A 20,202-nucleotide genomic window follows, 5' to 3' on the forward strand; every position below is an offset into this window, starting at 1 on the left:
CAAAGTGACGATTAATTAGTCGTTTAAAAAGTTAATCAGTTAACCCATCTCTGTATAGTAAAAATGTATTTTTCAAGCATTACTAGCATAACTATGAAGATATAAAACTGTCTTTTTATAATTTTCTTTTTAAATAGATTTATTAATCGTAATAGTGAATAGTTTCGAAGGCGAGCTATCGAGTTTCACATCTAAGCAATAATTGACGCTCCGTAGTCCTTTGGTCCATACCCTACATTACCCTAAAAAGGCGAAATTCCTATAGTGCTTTTAGACAATATATTATTATTGCTTTTCGTCCCAAGGACGTTATAGGAATGTATAGTATAATATTAAATTGTATTTATATTCTAAGCTTATATACAGCCGGTAACATTTTAAATTTGGAAAGATTGCTTTTTGGTATTAGTTTTTAATCACTACTAAAATATCGACGTGTAGCACCCATCCCGTACTTAGCATAAATTTAAATAATCTAAATTTTATATTTTTATTATCAATTTGTTTTATACGAAAGCTATATAGCTATTATATTAAAATCTTTATTATGGAAGATGAAAACTCTTATGAATATAACTTGGCACTAATAATAACCTCTTACTTAAATATAATATCACTAGTTTATTAAAATTATTATTGTATTTGAAGTTTAAAAATTGTTACGATTAACGGTTTATGTTATTTCAAAGTCTACAAAAGCAGTGCGAAGATATATTCGAAAAATTACATACCTATTTGTGAACTAATTAAGTCAAAAAAGCTTTCCTGAAATTATGGTTGAGCTTAAAATTATTAATATATTGAGTAAATATGTTACGTTAAAATATTACTGTGATCTAAAAATTATAGTCACCTTATTTTTGTTCAATGGCTTTAATAGCCAATATTAGTTTGTATAAAATCTAACCTAAGTAGCTGTGAGAATTACGGCAAGAATGATTTCATCCGCAATATTTAATATGATGCAAAACTGATTAATTTATCGAAATATTATCCTGTTTCCTATTTATATTTAGAGTTTAAGTTGGAAAGCTTATAAACTCGTGGAAGATGCCTTTAAATATTAAATAGCGACTTGTGCCGGTAATAAAGGCTATATACACCATCACAGGAAGCTTTGAAATTTATCCTTATACCTAAAAATGTGAACTTTTTACAGGCGAACGATTAACCCTAGAATTGTTTTGCGGCGGCGTTAATGGTCCATAAAAGGACAAGCTTTAATTAGAAAATCTAAGTTATGCTCAAGCTGCTCAATTATTTTATCCTTAAAGCCTATTGCAACCTGCATTATGGTAGTAGTAGCGTTTTATTCGAAAGTGGACCTTATAATTACAGACATACGACCTTGTTTTGGCTGTTTTCAAAAGTGGAGTCACTTGCGTTAAGCAAGTTAATGTCTGCAAAACATTGCAGTTCAGCCTGTTCGCACAGGAGGTACACTCGGCATCAATATTACTCGTAGCGGATGGAACAACGCTCCAAAAGTATCTGCTACCCTGGAATACTTATCCAAATAGGGATAAATCTCTACAGTTCGCGTTCAAAAGTATCGCTCACAGTATAATTGTTCTACAAATGCTTCTTTTTATTAATTTATTAGATAATTGTAGATACTTTTGATGCGTAGTCTGATTCGATAATTTTGATGCAGACTGTACACTCTTCTTCTCGCAGTTTGTAGAACAGCGGCAGATGCTATAACTAGAAACTACAGTCCAACAAAGACTATAATAATTATTAGTATGCATCCGTTGGAATGTCTTTTCAGATTTCTACGCTCTTCAAAACTGAACCTTAATCCTAACCGCCTAAAGCCTGAATCAGCTTATTTCCACAGGAAATACAGCCTCGGTAGCGGCTTGTGCTAGGGCTGGGGCTCACCGGGGCGGCGCCACTCGCGGCACAGCACGGCGCACGTGCCGGCGGCCAGCACGAGCAGCGTGCCCATCACCACGCACACGGCCGCCAGCCACGTGCGCGTGTCGAAGTGCTCCGCGCCGGTGAAGAAGTGCTTGTAGAGCTCTGCGGACGAAATATTGTAGTTAAAGCGATTGTAAGTCGATTATATAGACGGATAAAAATGGAGACGGAACACGAGATGTGCTAAAAACAAACGCGTACACGTAAATACGGAAGACATTACTTTTAAGTTTTAACCTCTAGCGTCCCACGGTACTAACTGCTGTCCGTCTGTCCGTCTGTCACCAGGCTGTAACTCGAGAATCGTGATATCTACTTTAAATTTACACAGTTGAAATTTTCACAGATGATGTAGTTCTATTTCAACAAAGGTGTTCTTTTTTGGCGTTTTTTGCGTAATGGTACGGAACCCTTCGTGCGCGAGTCCGACTCGCACTTGGCCGGTTTTTTTCTTGTAAAGTGGGTCGCTAGAGCGTAATGGCGGTCGGCGTCAGCGTCGAACGTGCACACTCCGAGCGTTCATTCCGTGGCCCTTGGGTAACTAACCAAAATTATACTTTATGACAATGCAATAAGGTTTACGAACGGGCAGGTGACGATGGTACTGTCACTGCCTTGCCTCCGGGTCGATGCTGGGACCCTTCTGACTAACCATAGGTAGACCTTAAGTCATCGCAGTAAGGTTCATGACTGACCTGCCTCCGGGTCGGAGTACAGCTTGGTGGCGAGCACCTCGACGGCGGGCCCGGAGCCCAGCTGGTTGTTGGCCCACATGCGGAACCAGTAGAACGCGTCGGTCGGTGTTGGTTCAGTTTGACTGACTATAGACCTTATGTCATCGCAGTAAGATTCATGACTGACCTGCCTCCGGGTCGGAGTACAGCGTGGTGGCGAGCACCTCGACGGCGGGCCCGGAGCCCAGCTGACTGTTGGCCCACACGCGGAACCAGTAGGAAGTGTCGGTCGGTGTTGGTTCAGTTTGACTGACTATAGACCTTATGTCATCGCAGTAAGGTTCATGACTGACCTGCCTCCGGGTCGGAGTATAGCGTGGTGGCGAGCACCTCGACGGCGGGCCCGGAGCCCAGCTGGTTGTTGGCCCACACGCGGAACCAGTAGGACGCATTCGTGTCCAGGTGGTATACGTCGATTTGCCGCTGAAATTTTAGGTTGCTTGGTCAATTGTATTATTTGTACAAATCGCGAAAATTATCGCTGTTAGCAGTTATTGTATAATACGTATAAGCAATAATGAAATAGCAACTGTGCAGTCGGTTTTACAACGAATATGATGCTCTGTATGTCAGAATACCTAACCGAAGGAATGTAATGTTGTACTAGTAAAGCGATACTAATACTACTAAGATAAGATACGTATTTAATGGAATCCAACAACTTGAAGATGCTTTTGGGTGCTTCGCGGTCTGTGATGACTTCAAATAATTAGTGATGGACTAGCAAACTAGTAGTTTACTAACCGAGTTAGGGCTGATAGGGCGGAACTGCTCTAGGCTGCCTTTGACCAGCGTCGCGGAGCGGTACTGCGCGGTGAAGTCTATGATGGGGTGCCCACCGTCGCCCGCTACGTTCCATAGGATGAGAGCTAGGTGGCGGTATAGACTGTCACATTGACTGGACACTGACCGAGTTGGGGCTGATGTGGTTGGGGCTGATAGGCCGCCAAGGCTCCAGGCTGCCGTTGATCGGCGTCGCGGAGCGGTACTGCGCTGTGAAGTCTATGATTGGGTGCCCACCGTCGCCCGCTACGTTCCATAAGATTAGGGCGAGAATGGTGGACGCGTGGACTGTTACGTTGACCAGTGGGGGAGGCTCCGCTGAGGAAGAAAAAAGAAAAAGTTTTGTAAACTATTTGAAACTATCAGACAGAGAAAGAAATTCAAGCTAAGAACCAATAAAACGTTCAACGAACGACGCGCGCGTAGTACTCAAACTCTCTTGCCTAAGGCCGCCAATGTTGTATGAAAATCCGTTGCCGGCGCATCTAGATAAAGTGCCCACAAAGCGATGTTACGCAGTCGAATAATAACGAAATTTCTTTATTTGAGACAAATTCCACTGCCAGTATTATCAATCTATTTACACAATTGCATGATGTTTGATAACAAAGATATTTTAAAAGTATCATAATAAAGTATCATAGTAATATATCATCAATTTTAACAGCCATCCAGGGTTTACGTTACGAGAAAATTGCTGCAGTAATCGTCGGCAATCAAGAAGTGATAAACAACTTCGTGCCGGCGAGTTAATTATCGCAGCGGAAAATCGTGCACTTCTACTAAAACATAGTCAATGAAAAAGAAGAACGAATTATACATTTTAGACAAAAAACACTACTTCATATACTTAAGAGTTTTATTTAGAGATGGGTAAGTACCCGGGTAATACCCGAGAGCGGGTATTTACCCGGTATATACCCGATATTTACCTACCCGCGGGTATTTTCGTTTTTCTTCTCAATTTGATATGTTTAATGGTATGTGAGTATAAATAAGATGAATATAAGTATTTTTTATAATGTTACATAAAATTTATGTTCAAACTAATTACGAAAAGATTGCTATGAGGTGAAGTTCGATTTTAACATATCAGTCCAATTATGAAAATCGTGTAAACTCATTCCCTGGCTTTCGGAAATGTTTTAAAACGCTTTTAATGTACATTAGAAAGGTGAAAATAAAGACTACTTATGAATGATAATAAAAAAAAAATTGTGCAGTATCACAACTTGGAAAGCTCATAAGTCAAATACAGTTAGTTTTAGGACAAAAACGTATATAACCTTTTTTGTAGGAAATTCTGTCTACTTTAGTTTGTACCTACAACACTTTTCGATATTAATGACAGATTCCAAGAAATATGAAAAAGTTCTCTTTTACCCCCCTCCCCCCAACCACACCCCCCGCCGACCGAAGTTCGGATATGTATTATCAACGTATAAGTACGATAATTTACTCAAAACTAAAAAAAACTCTTATGACGGCCTTTTTTTAATATTTATCAAAATTATACCTAATAAAAATTCCTTAGTTACAACTGCAGGTTTCACTAAACCATTTCATTTTAAATGACACACAATAATTACTGCCATTAACTCGGTTTATATCTCCAATTTAACACAAACCGACATGTGCAACAAGAAATGAATCTACCCGTCCATTTGGGTAGATACGGGTAATACCGGGTAGATGGGTATTTACCGGGTATTTACCTGGGCGGGTAAATTGCGTAAATACCCGCGACCCATCTCTAGTTTTATTACATTTCCTTGTAAACACAATTCATTCTAAGACCTTTAACAATTTTATGGCCGTAATAAAAATTATGTATTTTGCGGCCTTGGAAAGTAGCTTTGTTGGTAAATGGATTCGCGTAAGAAATAACAAACAATGTTACAAATATGTTGAAAGGCCACAGGTGGTATTTTTATATAGATTCTTATTTGCTTGGAATGGATAAATCAGTTTTACAGACATACTCAAACACACACAACTATGACAAGTTAATGGCTACGAAAATAAAATAAACAAATAGAAAAAGGTACACACAGGTACGGTTCGGCAAATATTAACAGCCTATTTACACAATGTCTCGTGTCACATTTCAATGCGAAACCAGCTTAACATACTTTGCAATAAGGTTCAAATTCAAACTAACTAAAATGAAAACATGATTGTATAGAGTCGATTATGTAGTCGGCGAATGAAATTTTATTGATTATGCGTTTGGTTCCGATAGTACCTTGTCGTTAGCGTGGAGTTAATTCTACTAACAACAACTTGACTGACTATAAGTCTTATGTATTTGGAATAAGGTTTAGATTGTCGATGACGTCGACTATCGTACATGTGTTGTAGGGAAATTTACATGTCATTATGCGTTTTTATGTTGCAAAGTTGTAAACAGTGATTTGACAATCTGCATGAACATACAAGTAACGGCGTGTGTTTCATCAATTTCATCATTGTTGTAATTTTTATTAATGAATGCATTTTAGCTTTGTGCGAATAGCAAACTTCAATTGATAATTATTTTAAATAACACACATAATTTAAAAATTAAAATTAAATGTGTTGAATCTTCAAAACAGGTATCGTCTTGGATCGTCCCATTCGTTTTTCGTCAAGTTCTTAAATTAGTCCTATTCTGCTTTCGTCACTCATTCTGCATTCGTCACAATCGTCGGTGGCTTTCAATGTAAAATGAGGGACGAAAGCAGAATAGGACTAATTTAAGAACTTGACGAAAAACGAATGGGACGACCCAAGACGATACCTCATAACATACTACAGGTGTAAGTGCTGCACCAAAATTAAATAGCGAGGACTATGAGAGGGTCAAAATAGATGGAACAATTTCATTGCTAGGACGCCTAGCCAAGATGACAGTCGTTTGCAGAAAACGAAACTAAACGCTATCATTTCCTAACAGACGCATAATACTTACGTCTAAGAGGGTGGCAGTGGCAATTGACGGGTTATTGTTATGTTATCCGCTACTATTAATGCTGACTCTGATGGTTTGGAAGACGTCCAAATTGTGTAATTCATTTCATATACTATTTTACATTGTTCATAAAACATATATACCTATCAATAAAACGTCAGAACCTAACTGCAAAAATGCTGTTAGATTCTAACGAATAGTTCAAGAGCAACAGAAAATTGGTCAATTACTACATACGAACTTTTCACTCCTGAAATCAACCTTTCACAACTCGCCGCTCCATTACATCCAACAATATTTACCTTCATCAAAACCCTCAGAATTTACTTCACATATACCTACATATTATGTTAACTTCTGGTTAAGACAAACAGTTACATATTTGTTGATGGAGTTGGGTTCGTGGAATGGAATAGAGTTTCGTGGCTCTTGCCTCGTTCAATGGCATTTAGGTCAACCTTAATGCGTTTAAGTAGATTACTTTGAAGACTGTTAAGGTTTATGGAGACGGGACGACGGCAAATTAATTCCCTTTAGTGCACGGTTTGCAAGCAAGCAAAAATAACACGTTATTTTCAGTTAAAGAGACAACCCTGGATCGGCTGAAAACCGCAAAGAAAAAGAAAAGTTATTGTTTTTCGGAAATTAATATGTACCTACGAAAACCATTATTCTCTGTTATAGAAAAATAACTTGGGGAAACCGGTCTCATCCCTACAGAGTTTACATCAAATTTTACGGCTCCTCTACACGATGGGCCAACGCCGGCCATTCCAAGGGACGCATTTATGCGTTAGAGGAACAAGTGATATTGCTATCTCATTCTACCGCATGGCTGCGTCCCTTGGAGTGGCCGGCGTTGGCCCATCGTGTAGAGGAGCCCTTACGCAGTCGAACATAGAGCTTCTTTAGCAGCTTTTAACTTAACAGTAAGGTGCTTAAGCACCTAGTTTTGAGTTATGCAAATAAGTATAACAAAATCTCATGTAATCTGGTATAAACACCAAGTAACTGCAGCGGTATGACGGTTGCACATATCATATGAATATGACAGGACACGGCTTTATAGTTGGTTTTTTTAGCATTAGAAATAAGGTAAACAATCTTGATGTGTCTTTTAATTGAAAAACACATTTTAAAAATAAGTTACGGCAAATATGTAACAATTATGAATCTAATACCATCATTTATACTCTTCTGCTTTCATAAGTAATAGTTACTGGTTTTTTTAAAGCATTTGTCAATTAAAAGACATGTCAAGATCGCTTATCTTCTTTCAAGTTCTTTCTAATGCTAAAAAAAAACGAAATATAGGTACCTAGTCTTTTTCACATGGTGACATGTTAATCACAAGTATCACCATCATAAGATCTACCGTACGGATATGATGGTCTTATTTGGGCTGCTATTTAACTGATCACCAGATTTAATAAAATTTAATGGCTACAAATATAATGACCACCAAAAAATACTTTGGTACCCTAAATAAAAAAATCATACTTACCAAAAAAAATTACTGAACACCAAAAAAATAAGGCCTAAAATTACAAATGTACCACCATTTTAATTACGACTGCACTTCAAATTGTATTCGAATACCAAATATATTGAATGATTACCAAAAATCATTAATGATCACCAAATCTTGAAGACCAAATAAATGCGATATTTTCACCTAAATAAACCACTATGATACCAAAATATTTATACATATTACCAAATAAAGTAAAATGATGCCAAAATTACTAGCGCCTCCCGCTCAACCCCCGTACCCCGCACCGCATAACTTAGGTAGGCATACTGAAATGCTACTAGAAAGTATGTTAGGTTAGGTTTGTACTGCTATCAGTTAAGTGGGCTAGGTTAACACTGCGACCCTTACAGAAACGAATTGCTACTAGAAAAGTGGGTTAGGTTAGGTTTGAACTGCGACCCTTACAGAAAAGAAATGCTACTAGAAAAGTGGGTTAGGTTAGGTTTGAACTGCGACCCTTACAGAAACGAAATGCTACTAGAAAAGTGGGTTAGGTTAGGTTTGAACTGTGACCCTTACAGAAACGAAATGCTACTAGAAAAGTGGGTTAGGTTAGGTTAGGTTAGAAAAGTGGGTTAGGTTAGGTTTGAACTGCGACCCTTATAGAAAAGAAATGCTACTAGAAAAGTGGGTTAGGTTAGGTTTGAACTGCGACCCTTACAGGAACGAAATGCTACTAGAAAAGTGGGTTAGGTTAGGTTTGAACTGTGACCCTTACAGAAACGAAATGCTACTAGAAAAGTGGGTTAGGTTAGGTTTGAACTCCAACCCACACAGAAACGAAATTCTACTAGAAAAGTGGGTTAGGTTAGGTTTGAACTGCGACCCTTCCAGATAAGAAATGCTACTAGAAAAGTGGGTAAGGTTAGGTTTGAACTGCGAACCTTACAGAAACGAAATGTTACTAGAAAAGTGGGTTAGGTTAGGTTTGAACTGCAACCCATACAGAAACGAAATGCTACTAGAAAATTTTGCTTTGCTTTAATAGGATAGCAAGATTTAAAAATTTGGTTATAATTTTACATTAAAATGGAGTTCTAATTTTGGTGGTCATTTACTATTTTTGGGTTTACAATGATTATTTTGGTGTCATTTTATTTAATAGGATAGCACGATGTAAAAAATTGGTTATCAATTGACATTAAATTGGGGTTTGAAATTTGGTAATTATTTACAATTTTTGGGTTAATAATGATTAATTTGGTGTCATTTCCTTTAATAGGATAGTAAAATGTAATAAAATTGGTAATCATTTCACATTAAAATGGTGTTATAATTTTGGTGATCATTCATTATTTTAGGGTGGTAAAGTAGATTTTTTTGGTATTAAATTTTATTAAATCTGGTGATCAGTTAAATAGCAGCCAAATTTAATACCAAAAAAATCTACTTTACCACCCTAAAATAAGGAATGATCACCAAAATTATAACACCATTTTAATGTGAAATGATTACCAATTTTATTACATTTTACTATCCTATTAAAGGAAATGACACCAAATTAATCATTATTAACCCAAAAATTGTAAATAACTACCAAATTTCAAACCCCAATTTAATGTCAATTGATAACCAAATTTTTACATCGTGCTATCCTATTAAATAAAATGACACCAAAATAATCATTGTAAACCCAAAAATAGTAAATGACCACCAAAATTAGAACTCCATTTTAATGTAAAATTATAACCAAATTTTTAAATCTTTTTTATCCTATTAAAGCAAAGCAAAATTTTCTAGTAGCATTTCGTTTCTGTATGGGTTGCAGTTCAAACCTAACCTAACCCACTTTTCTAGTAACATTTCGTTTCTGTAAGGTTCGCAGTTCAAACCTAACCTAACCCACTTTTCTAGTAGCATTTCTTATCTGGAAGGGTCGCAGTTCAAACCTAACCTAACCCACTTTTCTAGTAGAATTTCGTTTCAGTGTGGGTCGGAGTTCAAACCTAACCTAACCCACTTTTCTAGTAGAATTTCGTTTCAGTGTGGGTCGGAGTTCAAACCTATCCTAACCCACTTTTCTAGTAGCATTTCGTTTCTGTAAGGGTCACAGTTCAAACCTAACCTAACCCAATTTTCTAGTAGCATTTCTTTTCTGTAAGGGTCGCAGTTCAAACCTAACCTAACCCACTTTTCTAGTAGCAATTCGTTTCTGTAAGGGTCGCAGTGTTAACCTAGCCCACTTAACTGATAGATAGCAGTACAAACCTAACCTAACATACTTTTCTAGTAGCATTTCAGTATGCCTACCTAAGTTATGCGGTGCGGGGTACGGGGGTTGAGCGGGAGGGGCTAGTAATTTTGGCATCATTTTACTTTATTTGGTAATATGTATAAATTTTTTGGTATCATAGTGGTTTATTTAGGTGAAAATATCGCATTTATTTGGTCTTCAAGATTTGGTGATCATTAATGATTTTTGGTAATCATTCAATATATTTGGTATTCGAATACAATTTGAAGTGCAGTCGTAATTAAAATGGTGGTACATTTGTAATTTTAGGCCTTATTTTTTTGGTGTTCAGTAATTTTTCTTGGTAAGCATGATTTTTTTATTTAGGGTACTAAAGTATTTTTTGGTGGTCATTATATTTGTAGCCGTCTTATTTGTCTATATGACAGCGTAATTATTTATTATTTATTCTATGACGTGAATAAAGCCATCCATAATAACTCCCTGCTATAAATAATAATAAAAACGTTGTATAAACAAACTAACCGTTTTCTTGACTGTATTATTCGAGTAAGTACCTTTAAAGAAATAAAACGCTTGGAATTAGATTAGAGGACAGAAACAAGTCTCAATGGGACATAGGGCCGGGTTTAGCAATCTGGGTATATAGGTCATTGGACTGAGCTTTACATGGCAACCGAGCCTTGGCCGATTCGGACTGGGCGGATGTTCCGGGTCTATTTGCAGTTCTAAAATATTAAACGTGGCTAAAGTGATTTGTAAATACAAGAGATATTTTAATAGCTATTTGTTTTACGAGATATTTTCAATGGAATCAGCACATTTAAAAGGAATCACACATTGTAGCATTGTCTCTATAAGCTTGTAGCACGTATAATTAAGTTGTTTTCACTCAGAATTTTAGTTTAAAGGTCCATTATATAAATTGACTCTTCTACAAGCCCCAGCGCCGTTGATTCGCCGCGGTAAGTTATTAATGTATCAATTTATCGACGTTCGAGCACTCGTAAACCATGTCTCGGCGGGCGATATATCACCGGTGGCATGTACAGTCAGCTAAGGAAGTGGTCTACCACTTTTCTACTCTATCACACAAAATAAATAATAGTACTAAGTAAAGAAGACTCACTCTCTAACAAAACGCGTCTGTTACGGTCAGCACAAATATGGCCGCTAGGTGGCGACAGCGCCACGCGCGGCTTTTGGCAAACCCCAAAATTGGGGCCGAACAGATGTACTTTTAGCTACCTGTAGCAAAGCGACGAAATCGCGGAGTGAGACACGCCTGTCTATCATCTGATTGATAGAGTCGAAAAGTGGTAGACCACTTTCTTGGCTGACCTTATAGTCACCTGCAATAATATGTTAGATCTTCGAAGACCGCAAAAATATGTGACACGCTCTTATGGCTCTACAAATAAGATCGTGTCAGATATTTTTGCTGCCTTCGTTGTGTAACATATTATTGCAGGCGGCTGTACCGTGTCTGAAACTGCTAATGTAAAATGTAAGCTGCGTGACTGGAGGGACACGCGCAGTGTAAACTAGGTAAGTTTTAATTAGTGGTGTTGAGAGGAAGTTCTATGTATGTTAAGACGACAGGTGCAGAAAGTTACGATTTATGAAGGAATGTCTGAATTTAATTGAAATTGTGCGGTTTGAATGAATGAGTCATAATGATATCAGTTCTCGCTGAATGCATACGAAAATAGTGTCCGACCGAAGCTCGAAGTTAATACGGTTTCGGTATAAAAATCGTGTTTCGGCCGAAGGATCAGTAATGGCAAAATTAGTCATTACTGCTGTAACTTCCAAAATTGCACTTTTGTATCGAGTTTGGCTTGTTTTTTGAAATGATAAGTGAATTCTATTTAGCGATCTATTAAAATTCTATTAGAATAGGCGTGATCCGACAAAAGTATTCGCCATTTTTTCTACCTCTTACACGAATTATAGATGTTAACACTGGTGTTTCATTAATTTTTAGAGATTGTACACTTTTGCTTTTGTTTGTCGTACATCTTTACTTCTGTCCTACTCATTTCCTCAAAGGTTAACTGGAAGAGATCCCATACAGGGATAAGTCCGGCTTTGTTGTATTTAATTTACTCTGTAACTGTGTTTCTCGTGTGTTTATTTGTATGTACAATAAAGTACATACATACATACAATGTTCAAGTGTTTAGGTATATCATTCATATATTTTAAAAGAAAGGCCACCGATTTTATAATTATAAGCTTACATATTATATAAGCTGGAAGACCAGCGGGTGGCAGCATACTCCTAATATGTCTTAGTTATAAACTTCAGCTGTTCTACGAGGGTCGCACTGAAATATTCGGGAATGGGACACTTAGAAATAACATAATAGAATGAGGCATATAATTTATAAAAATGTAACTCTTTATAAAACTTTTAAGGTATATTCCATTTGGTTGTCATTTATATTTAAAAATTACTGACAATTTGAAAATTGTATGTCGAACATTATTTGAATTTTTGGCCAAGTGATTTTTCGGATCACATTTTTAAACGGTTTTCAATATGCCCTCAGCGAACAAATAAAAGTTACAATGGGCTTCTGTTATTTTTTTATGAACTAGAGTTCATCGTACGCTCGTTTGCAGTTAAAATTATATATGAAAGTCGCTTTCATTTTATCCCATGGGTGATCTTAAAGAAGCATGTCATTCCAAAGCGACGTCAAAATTTAAAATCGCATTTGTGTTGTTAATTAAAAAGACTGCCAAAAAAGTTGCATATCGGCAGATTTCGACATTCCTAAATATTCATATGACAACAGTAAAAAAATCTTTTATATATAGATATATGTAAAAAAAACTTCAATTCCGTTGGCTACTTTACGAATTTCATACAAAACCACTAAGGCCCCAAAATCGCCATACAAAAAGGACTTTGGGATTATGAGCCGTGTGCATTACAGAATGATTACTTTCAAAAGAAAATTTATATGCGTGGTCAGTTTGAGTTTAAGTATGCATTAAAATAAAGATTGACTGTCTAGATGCGACAGTTTTCTCTATTCCCGACATTTTCAGTGCAACCCTCGTAAAGTCATAATTGAATTCGTGCTGCCGTAATAGGCACGGAGTCGGAACTTTTATGTTCCGCCAGTTTGGAGCACGGATTAAAAAATATAAACGTGGTTTAAGAGTTAGTGAGCGGCCAGTTTTAACGATCCTCTAGTGAGATTTGTAAAACTAGAAGTTTGCGGTTTCGGAAGTACGTTTAAACGTAAGTACCTATTCCACACCACTCAGACCTAAACATAAAAAAATATCAGTTTCAGCCCAATATGGCGATAGCCCAATATGGTTTTCTTTCAGTAACATTTCAAAATATTTTTTCCTTAAGGAATCCACTATTTATCATTTAGGCAGGTCGTTAGTCAGTTGCGTACTTAACACAATAAAATCACCAATCATGACAGCCACAATGGTTTCAGTTAGCATTTAGTAACTGGAGACGCCTTGGCTATCATTTTCTGTACAAAACAGTCTGCCGATTTTTGCGGGGGAGGGGCACGTCAAATGTATGGCTATTTCTACATACGTAACGTACAAATAGCCATGTCAGATAAACATCTGTCCATACAAAAGTTTGCTCAATTGTGCAAGGTTTTCGGCAGAGGGGTAAGCTCTTAAAGGCGACTCCGGTAATTACATGCGCTAAGGTTTCAATACTTCAATATATAGGTGTATTAGTTTTCCGAAATCGTTTGTTTGGTGCATCATGCAACGCCGAAAATGTGTTATTGCGAAGGTTAAATATAATAACTACCGCAGATACAAAATTACGTCTTTGAATATTAAATTCGCAGCCGAAAACCACAGTCATTATCTTCATAGCTAAAATGGAGGAATCCTCAACTTTTAAGATGAGCCCGTATTTCTGGAACGACCGGTCGGATTATGAAAGACAAACTTAACGACCACAATCGGGCCGAGGGAAGATTTAGCTTTGTTCCAAAATTTCATTAAAACATATAATTGAACTTGGTATATCTACTTTACAATAGGGATTTAACAGCGTGGTGAAGCAGACGAATAAAATTTATCTACTTAGTAGTATCATACAAACTTTAATTGAGTTTTAAATTAAATTATTCAATATCAAATTTCGTTGCAAAAACTCTCAATAAAGGTTCATACAGATATTTGTAGGTAGATAAGTACACATTTGTGTACGTTTGATCTGAACCGAAATTTTATGGAATGAAGGTTGAAAAGATTGAAAATAACAGTAGGTACCTACCTAGTGTGTCTATCGACGCTAAATATGCATTAAAAACGTGCATGACGGAATAGTAGTTTATGTGACTGCTACATAATGAAAGGCATTAAAATACGAGTGTGGGTTTAAGAAACGAACGAAGTGAGTTTCTTAAAAGGATCACACGAGTGTTTTAATGCCTTATTATGTACAGTTACATACACTACTTTATCTACACACATATTATTACCTTCTATTATATATTCACTAACCTCATATTTCAACCGACATCCATCGTTGCTGTCTGACTTAACTCGCAGATTTGAGAGGTGGCGGCTCCTAAATATCTTTTTATCACTCATTTTACACGATACTTTTGCTTAAAGTTTGTTTAAAAACAACTATCAAATCAATTTTATAACCTAAAACTAATTAAAAGATGAAACTGTAAGTCAAATGGCGGTAAATGAAAACTTTTTTCACAAATGTCACGCATCCGTAGTTTTTTTTTAATTCATAGACAAAAGAATGAAGTCCCTATTCTCATGCCACTCGAGATCAAATGTCGTACGGTTTATATTAAAAAAATATACCAAATTGACGTTTCGTATCGATAATTGTTTTAATATCTATGGATACTAGAATAGACACCCACTTGAGTTTTGACAGCTGTTCCAAATTTAAAACTCATAACCTTACAAAAATCTGTAAAGTTATAACTTTAAAGTACAAATTTTACCTACTACCACAGATTAGAAAGTTCTCATAGTAAAATTGGTTGTCATAATGCTGGTCATTTCCTACGGTTTCTGAATGCATTTTAGAGCAGTAATGATATGTGCGTAGATAAAACACATTACGCACCATGTCATTAATATAATAACAAATAAATATAGCCGTTAACCAATCTAAATTCGCCCAGGTTTTCCAAGATTGACAATAAGAGCGGAGGCCAAGAGTGAAGCGGCATGATCGTGCGGTAATAGCAGTTATTACGTGACCTTGCCAGCGCAACTGTATAGTTTACTGTGTGACAACTGTAACGATTCGGTGGATAATACGGACTGGGAATGGGTTTTTGATTAATACGTTGGATAAAAAATAATAATGCGTCGTATGAGGAAATTATGGCTCCTCTACACGATGGGCCAACGCCGGCCACTCCAAGGGACGCATTTATGCGTTAGAGGGAGCAAGTGATATTGCTATCTTATTCTACCGCATAGCTGCGTCCTTTGGAGTGGCCGGCGTTGGCCCATCGTGTAGAGGAACCATTAAAAGATTGGCACAAGAAAGAAATGATTCGCGATTACTCCACCGACAAGAGCAAATCTCTTAAGTTATGATGATGATGATGATGATGATGACGTTGAATATATTAGGTACACTGAATATGTTCATGTTAAGAAATCAAGCTAATTTCGAAATATGAAACCGAAAACTTAGTTAAATTGAGAAACGAGTGTGTACTGTCTCTTCCGAAAATCGTTTTTTCTAGATTTATATTTTTCCCATTCGCAATTTTTACCATTTTATTTTTTCTCGATAGCTTCCTTTCCCGAAAGCATTTCTAACCATTCGCATATTTTCCCATTAACTTTATTTTCCAGTAGCTTATTATCCTAATAGATTTTCTAACCATTCGCATAATTTCCCATTAATTTTATTTCCCAGTAGCTTATTTTCGCATAATTTGGATATGTATTCTTATTATAATATGCGGGACACTAACTAAAAAATAACTTATTTTTGTAAATCAATATCGTACAATATAATAAGTCGGTTCTGGTTTTGCTCGCAGTTCACCTAACACACTCCGTGATTGTAAACAAATGAAATATAGTGGGAAAATAAGCGAATGGTTAAAAAACCTATTAGAAAATTAAGCTATTGGAAAATTAAAATAATGGGAAAATATGCGAATAGTTAAATATGATTTCGGAAAAGGAAGCTATCGAGAAAAATTAAAATGGGAAAAATTGCGAATGGCAAAAATATCAATCCAGAAAAAACGATTTTCGGAAGAGACAGTACACACTCTGTTCTGAAGTGTATTAATTTAAAACTTCAAAAAAATTGCAGTATGTGTTGAATAAAACGCAAGTAGATAATAGGCATAACATAAGTCTGTAACACGGCTATTTGTATAAGTACGTACATTATATGTTTGAATATGGTTGTGTGTATTTGTATGTATACGTGTATATCCAAGAGTTTATTCATTCTTGGACTCTAGATAAAGGTGTTAGTAATACCTATACAGTATACATATTTTATTTGCTTTATATTATAAGGCTATATTTTATCAAAACGGTTCACTTCTTTACTGACATTACTGTATTTCACATAACATTTTTCGGCTTTTCGCAATATATGTGCGCTCACATGTAAAAATATGTTTTTGAACATCAAATAACGCCCCGGTGGAAACTCATTTTCGTTTTTTGCAAGTCTGTGAACGCTAAGGCAGCCTCCGGCATATTTGCTTATCCGTCATATCGACTGAATAAATATAAATTTGCATATATTTGCGCAGGCCCGTTTTTTCTCCCAACTAAATGGAAGATAATTTGTTTAGTTACGCAATAGATCGTTATTAGTTTCGTGGTTAGTTGACAGTCAAATTCATAAACAAATCTTTTACGAATTTAGGAAATATAGCCGGTCTAACAACTAGGAAAATGAGCGAAATTAAAATTTTCTTTGGAACGACAACCTTTCGCGTCTATTAGGTTTCTTAAATTTGCCGTTCTTTTCTACTGACGGAAATGGCTTAACAGACTATAGTAGGTATAGATATTTGTTACTAAATGAACAACCAATTGAACCAACGAATTAGCAGTGGAATTCTGTTCACGTCTAACGCCATATCAGGTCAAATGCAAATCGAAAGCGAACACAAAAGACAACGTGAGTTTGAACTTTGACAGCTTTGTTCACCTCTGTCTCTTAAGGGGCCCACTGATTAACAGTCCGCCGGACGGTATCGGCCTGTCAGTTAGAACAAAGTTTTGACAGTTCCGAACAACTGACAGACCGATTACCGTCCGGCGGACTGTTAATCAGTAGGTTTTATAAACAGAAACTTTATTTGATTAATGTAAATGTTTGCCTAAAAACTTTTGGTGGATGAATGATAAGACATCCTAAAACTGCACTATAAAAAACTATTTTTCATTCTATCTAATCCATTCTACCTATGTAGACATAACGGTTATGAATATTCACTTATGTGATTTCAAAGAGCCATGCCAGTAAAAAAAAAGTGCTGAAAATTCGCAACAACGAAGGACGTAATCGTCAAAATTAGTGCTGAGTCACTGATTTTAGTATTCGCATTAATATGTGCCGGCTCTCACGCCGGCCTCTGCCCTCATTAAGCGAAATTATAAGTGTCATAAACATAAATAAAAACTCATTCCGAATACCCAGACGCATATATTACTCAGCCAACGAATGTAGCACGCTAGCTTTGATGCCATCGACATGAAAGGCTTTCAGACCAGAATGGCGCATAAAAGCCTTAAATATGAAAAAAACCTACAATAGATGGATTTAAATAAACTAATTTTCTAAGTGAATAAATGCAATATTTCACCATCGAATTAGCCATTTTCGTGTCTTTCCAAATATTTAAGGCGTACCACACTGCTACCACGGCGTGACGTCACTCTCATTCTTATCCTTTGTATTACTTTAATGCATTGGTCCCATTATAACAATTGATCCACACAACAAACCGGATAAATTGATAATTTTAATATAAACTGGTCAACTAGCCTATTATGAGTATAACTATCGCGGGAAATGGCGTGACGACCTCGATACGTATCGTAGAGTTGCATTCATGATTTATCTACATCTGTTAAATGTTAGTGTATAATGTCATACAATTAAATAAATAAATTGTAAACAGTGGTAGGAGATTGAGATAGGAGAGAGAGACAAGTAAGATCAAGTACTTAGTGGGAATGTGGCTGCCCTAGCCCAGTATTGGGACACTTTATCAGGCTAAAATGAAAAGAAAACAAGAAAGGAGACGAAATTCCGTTGTGTCAGGGGGGCCAAACTCGGCTCCGCTCGGCTCAGCATTGCTCCGAGCAATTTTTAGGGTTGGCACCACTTGACTTCCTTTTGCGTGCACGACCACAGATAAGATAATCACTTGAATTTTGACAACCCTAAATAGCCGAAAGGGATAGTGCCATACATATGTTAGAAAGGGATAGTTTGATTCGACACTGAACCGCTGTCAAACTTCGGTTTTGTAGGAAGTTTCCTTTATGTACGGTAGTACTATTATTTATTCTGTGGTTGTGTATATAATCCATAATATACATGTGTTTTTATCAGTAGCTGTATAGTTCGTAGATTCGTAACTGAGCCCGGCGGCTAATCCTATTGTCTATTGTTAAGTAAAACCGCACGTGCTACTTACCTGCCAAAAAGGGTCATCCTTATTCTATTTGGCACCTGAGCGCAGGCTAGTCCAACGCTCAAAAAACCAGTGTATCTAGTTGTGCTCTCCGCGATAACGCGCCTTTGTTACGCATCTCGATGACACATTTTAGACTGGTTCTGTAGCGTTCGACTCGCCGGCACTCAGTAACCGAAGTACGCAGGTTTTTATGCAGGTGGTGGTGGCACGTGGCACGAGCGGTTTTACTTAACAATAGACAATAGGATTAGCTCGGGCTCAGTTACGAACCTATGAACTATAACAGCAAATGTTTAAACCAAATTTCGTTGTGTAATATAAAATATAGGTAATCCATATTATACATGTGTTTTTATCAGTATTTGTAGTAGCAAATGTTCAAATCGATTAGCAGTAATTCATAGCACGTAGAAACTAAAGCAAGAACCTACTTAGGCTTCTACACCCAATACGTACAGCTGCCATTAGATATATCGGAGCGGCTAAGGCGCTCACAAATATCTGAACACGCCTCCATTGTCAGGGCGTTAGAGTGCGTGTTCAGATATTGTGAACACCTTCGCCGCTCCGATGTTTCTGATGGCGACTGTACACAGAGCACGGACCATTAGGAAATCCAATTTATAAACTGTCACAACTCAAGGTGAAAAGCAAATTTAACTTAAGAGTTACGGAGCTGGATCCAGCTGTCTCAAATATTGATCTAAGGCTGGAAACTTGGCCGTATTTCCCCAAATATTCGTGTTAAATTACCCATTATCGACTCAAAGGCTAACTATAGTTCGTGTTTTTTGCATTGGAAAGAAGGTAAGCGATCTGGACATGACTCTTTATTGAAAAACTCTTATTAAAAATCGGTAACTATTACTTATGAAAGCAGAAGAATATAAATGATCGTATTAGATTCATAATTGTTACAGAATTGTCGTGACTTATTTTTAAAACGTGTTTTTTAATTAAAAGAAACATCAAAATTGTTTTCCTTTTTTCTAATGCTAAAAAAAACGAACTATTGTGTCTTTATCACTAGCCCACAATTATTACTTTTGTAATTATTATTTTTAATTCGTACACTTCATTCGAGAAAGCAATATTAATAAAATGGAAAATACGCAAGAGTCAACGGAGTTGGCTCCTCAGAAGTTTAATATAGCACTTTATCATTTGAAGAGCTGCATAAAATGTCAAATCTTTGGAATATGAACGGGTGAAAATTGCCACTTGGAATGGAGGGGCAATTTGGCTATTCAAATTTGAATGTTGAAGAGGCCTTTATAGTAAAAACATGTTAACTGCAGGATTCTGAATAATATTTAATGTGTTCTTAAATAATGGCTCTCTCTCTTTATTGACAAACATATTATTATTTAAATAGCCTCTGCTATGTCAGAAAAATATATGATTATTTTTGT

The 20,202-nt window shown here is 36.5% G+C and overlaps 1 protein-coding gene across 1 annotated transcript in view; it reads right to left on the reverse strand.

The window, feature by feature from the left end:
- LOC134669977 (cell adhesion molecule DSCAML1) overlaps positions 1 to 20,202 on the reverse strand; it is a 57,526-nt gene that overhangs the window by 2,546 nt on the left and 34,778 nt on the right. The window contains exons 4-6 of the mRNA XM_063527622.1: positions 3,568 to 3,758; positions 2,951 to 3,080; positions 1,885 to 2,025 (exon numbers count right to left, since the gene is read on the reverse strand). Coding sequence (XP_063383692.1) covers positions 1,885 to 2,025; positions 2,951 to 3,080; positions 3,568 to 3,758 — 462 coding nt within the window. The remainder of the gene's footprint in view (positions 1 to 1,884; positions 2,026 to 2,950; positions 3,081 to 3,567; positions 3,759 to 20,202) is intronic.

The sequence above is a fragment of the Cydia fagiglandana genome, chromosome 13 (assembly GCF_963556715.1).
Source record: "Cydia fagiglandana chromosome 13, ilCydFagi1.1, whole genome shotgun sequence".
NCBI lineage: Eukaryota > Metazoa > Arthropoda > Insecta > Lepidoptera > Tortricidae > Cydia > Cydia fagiglandana.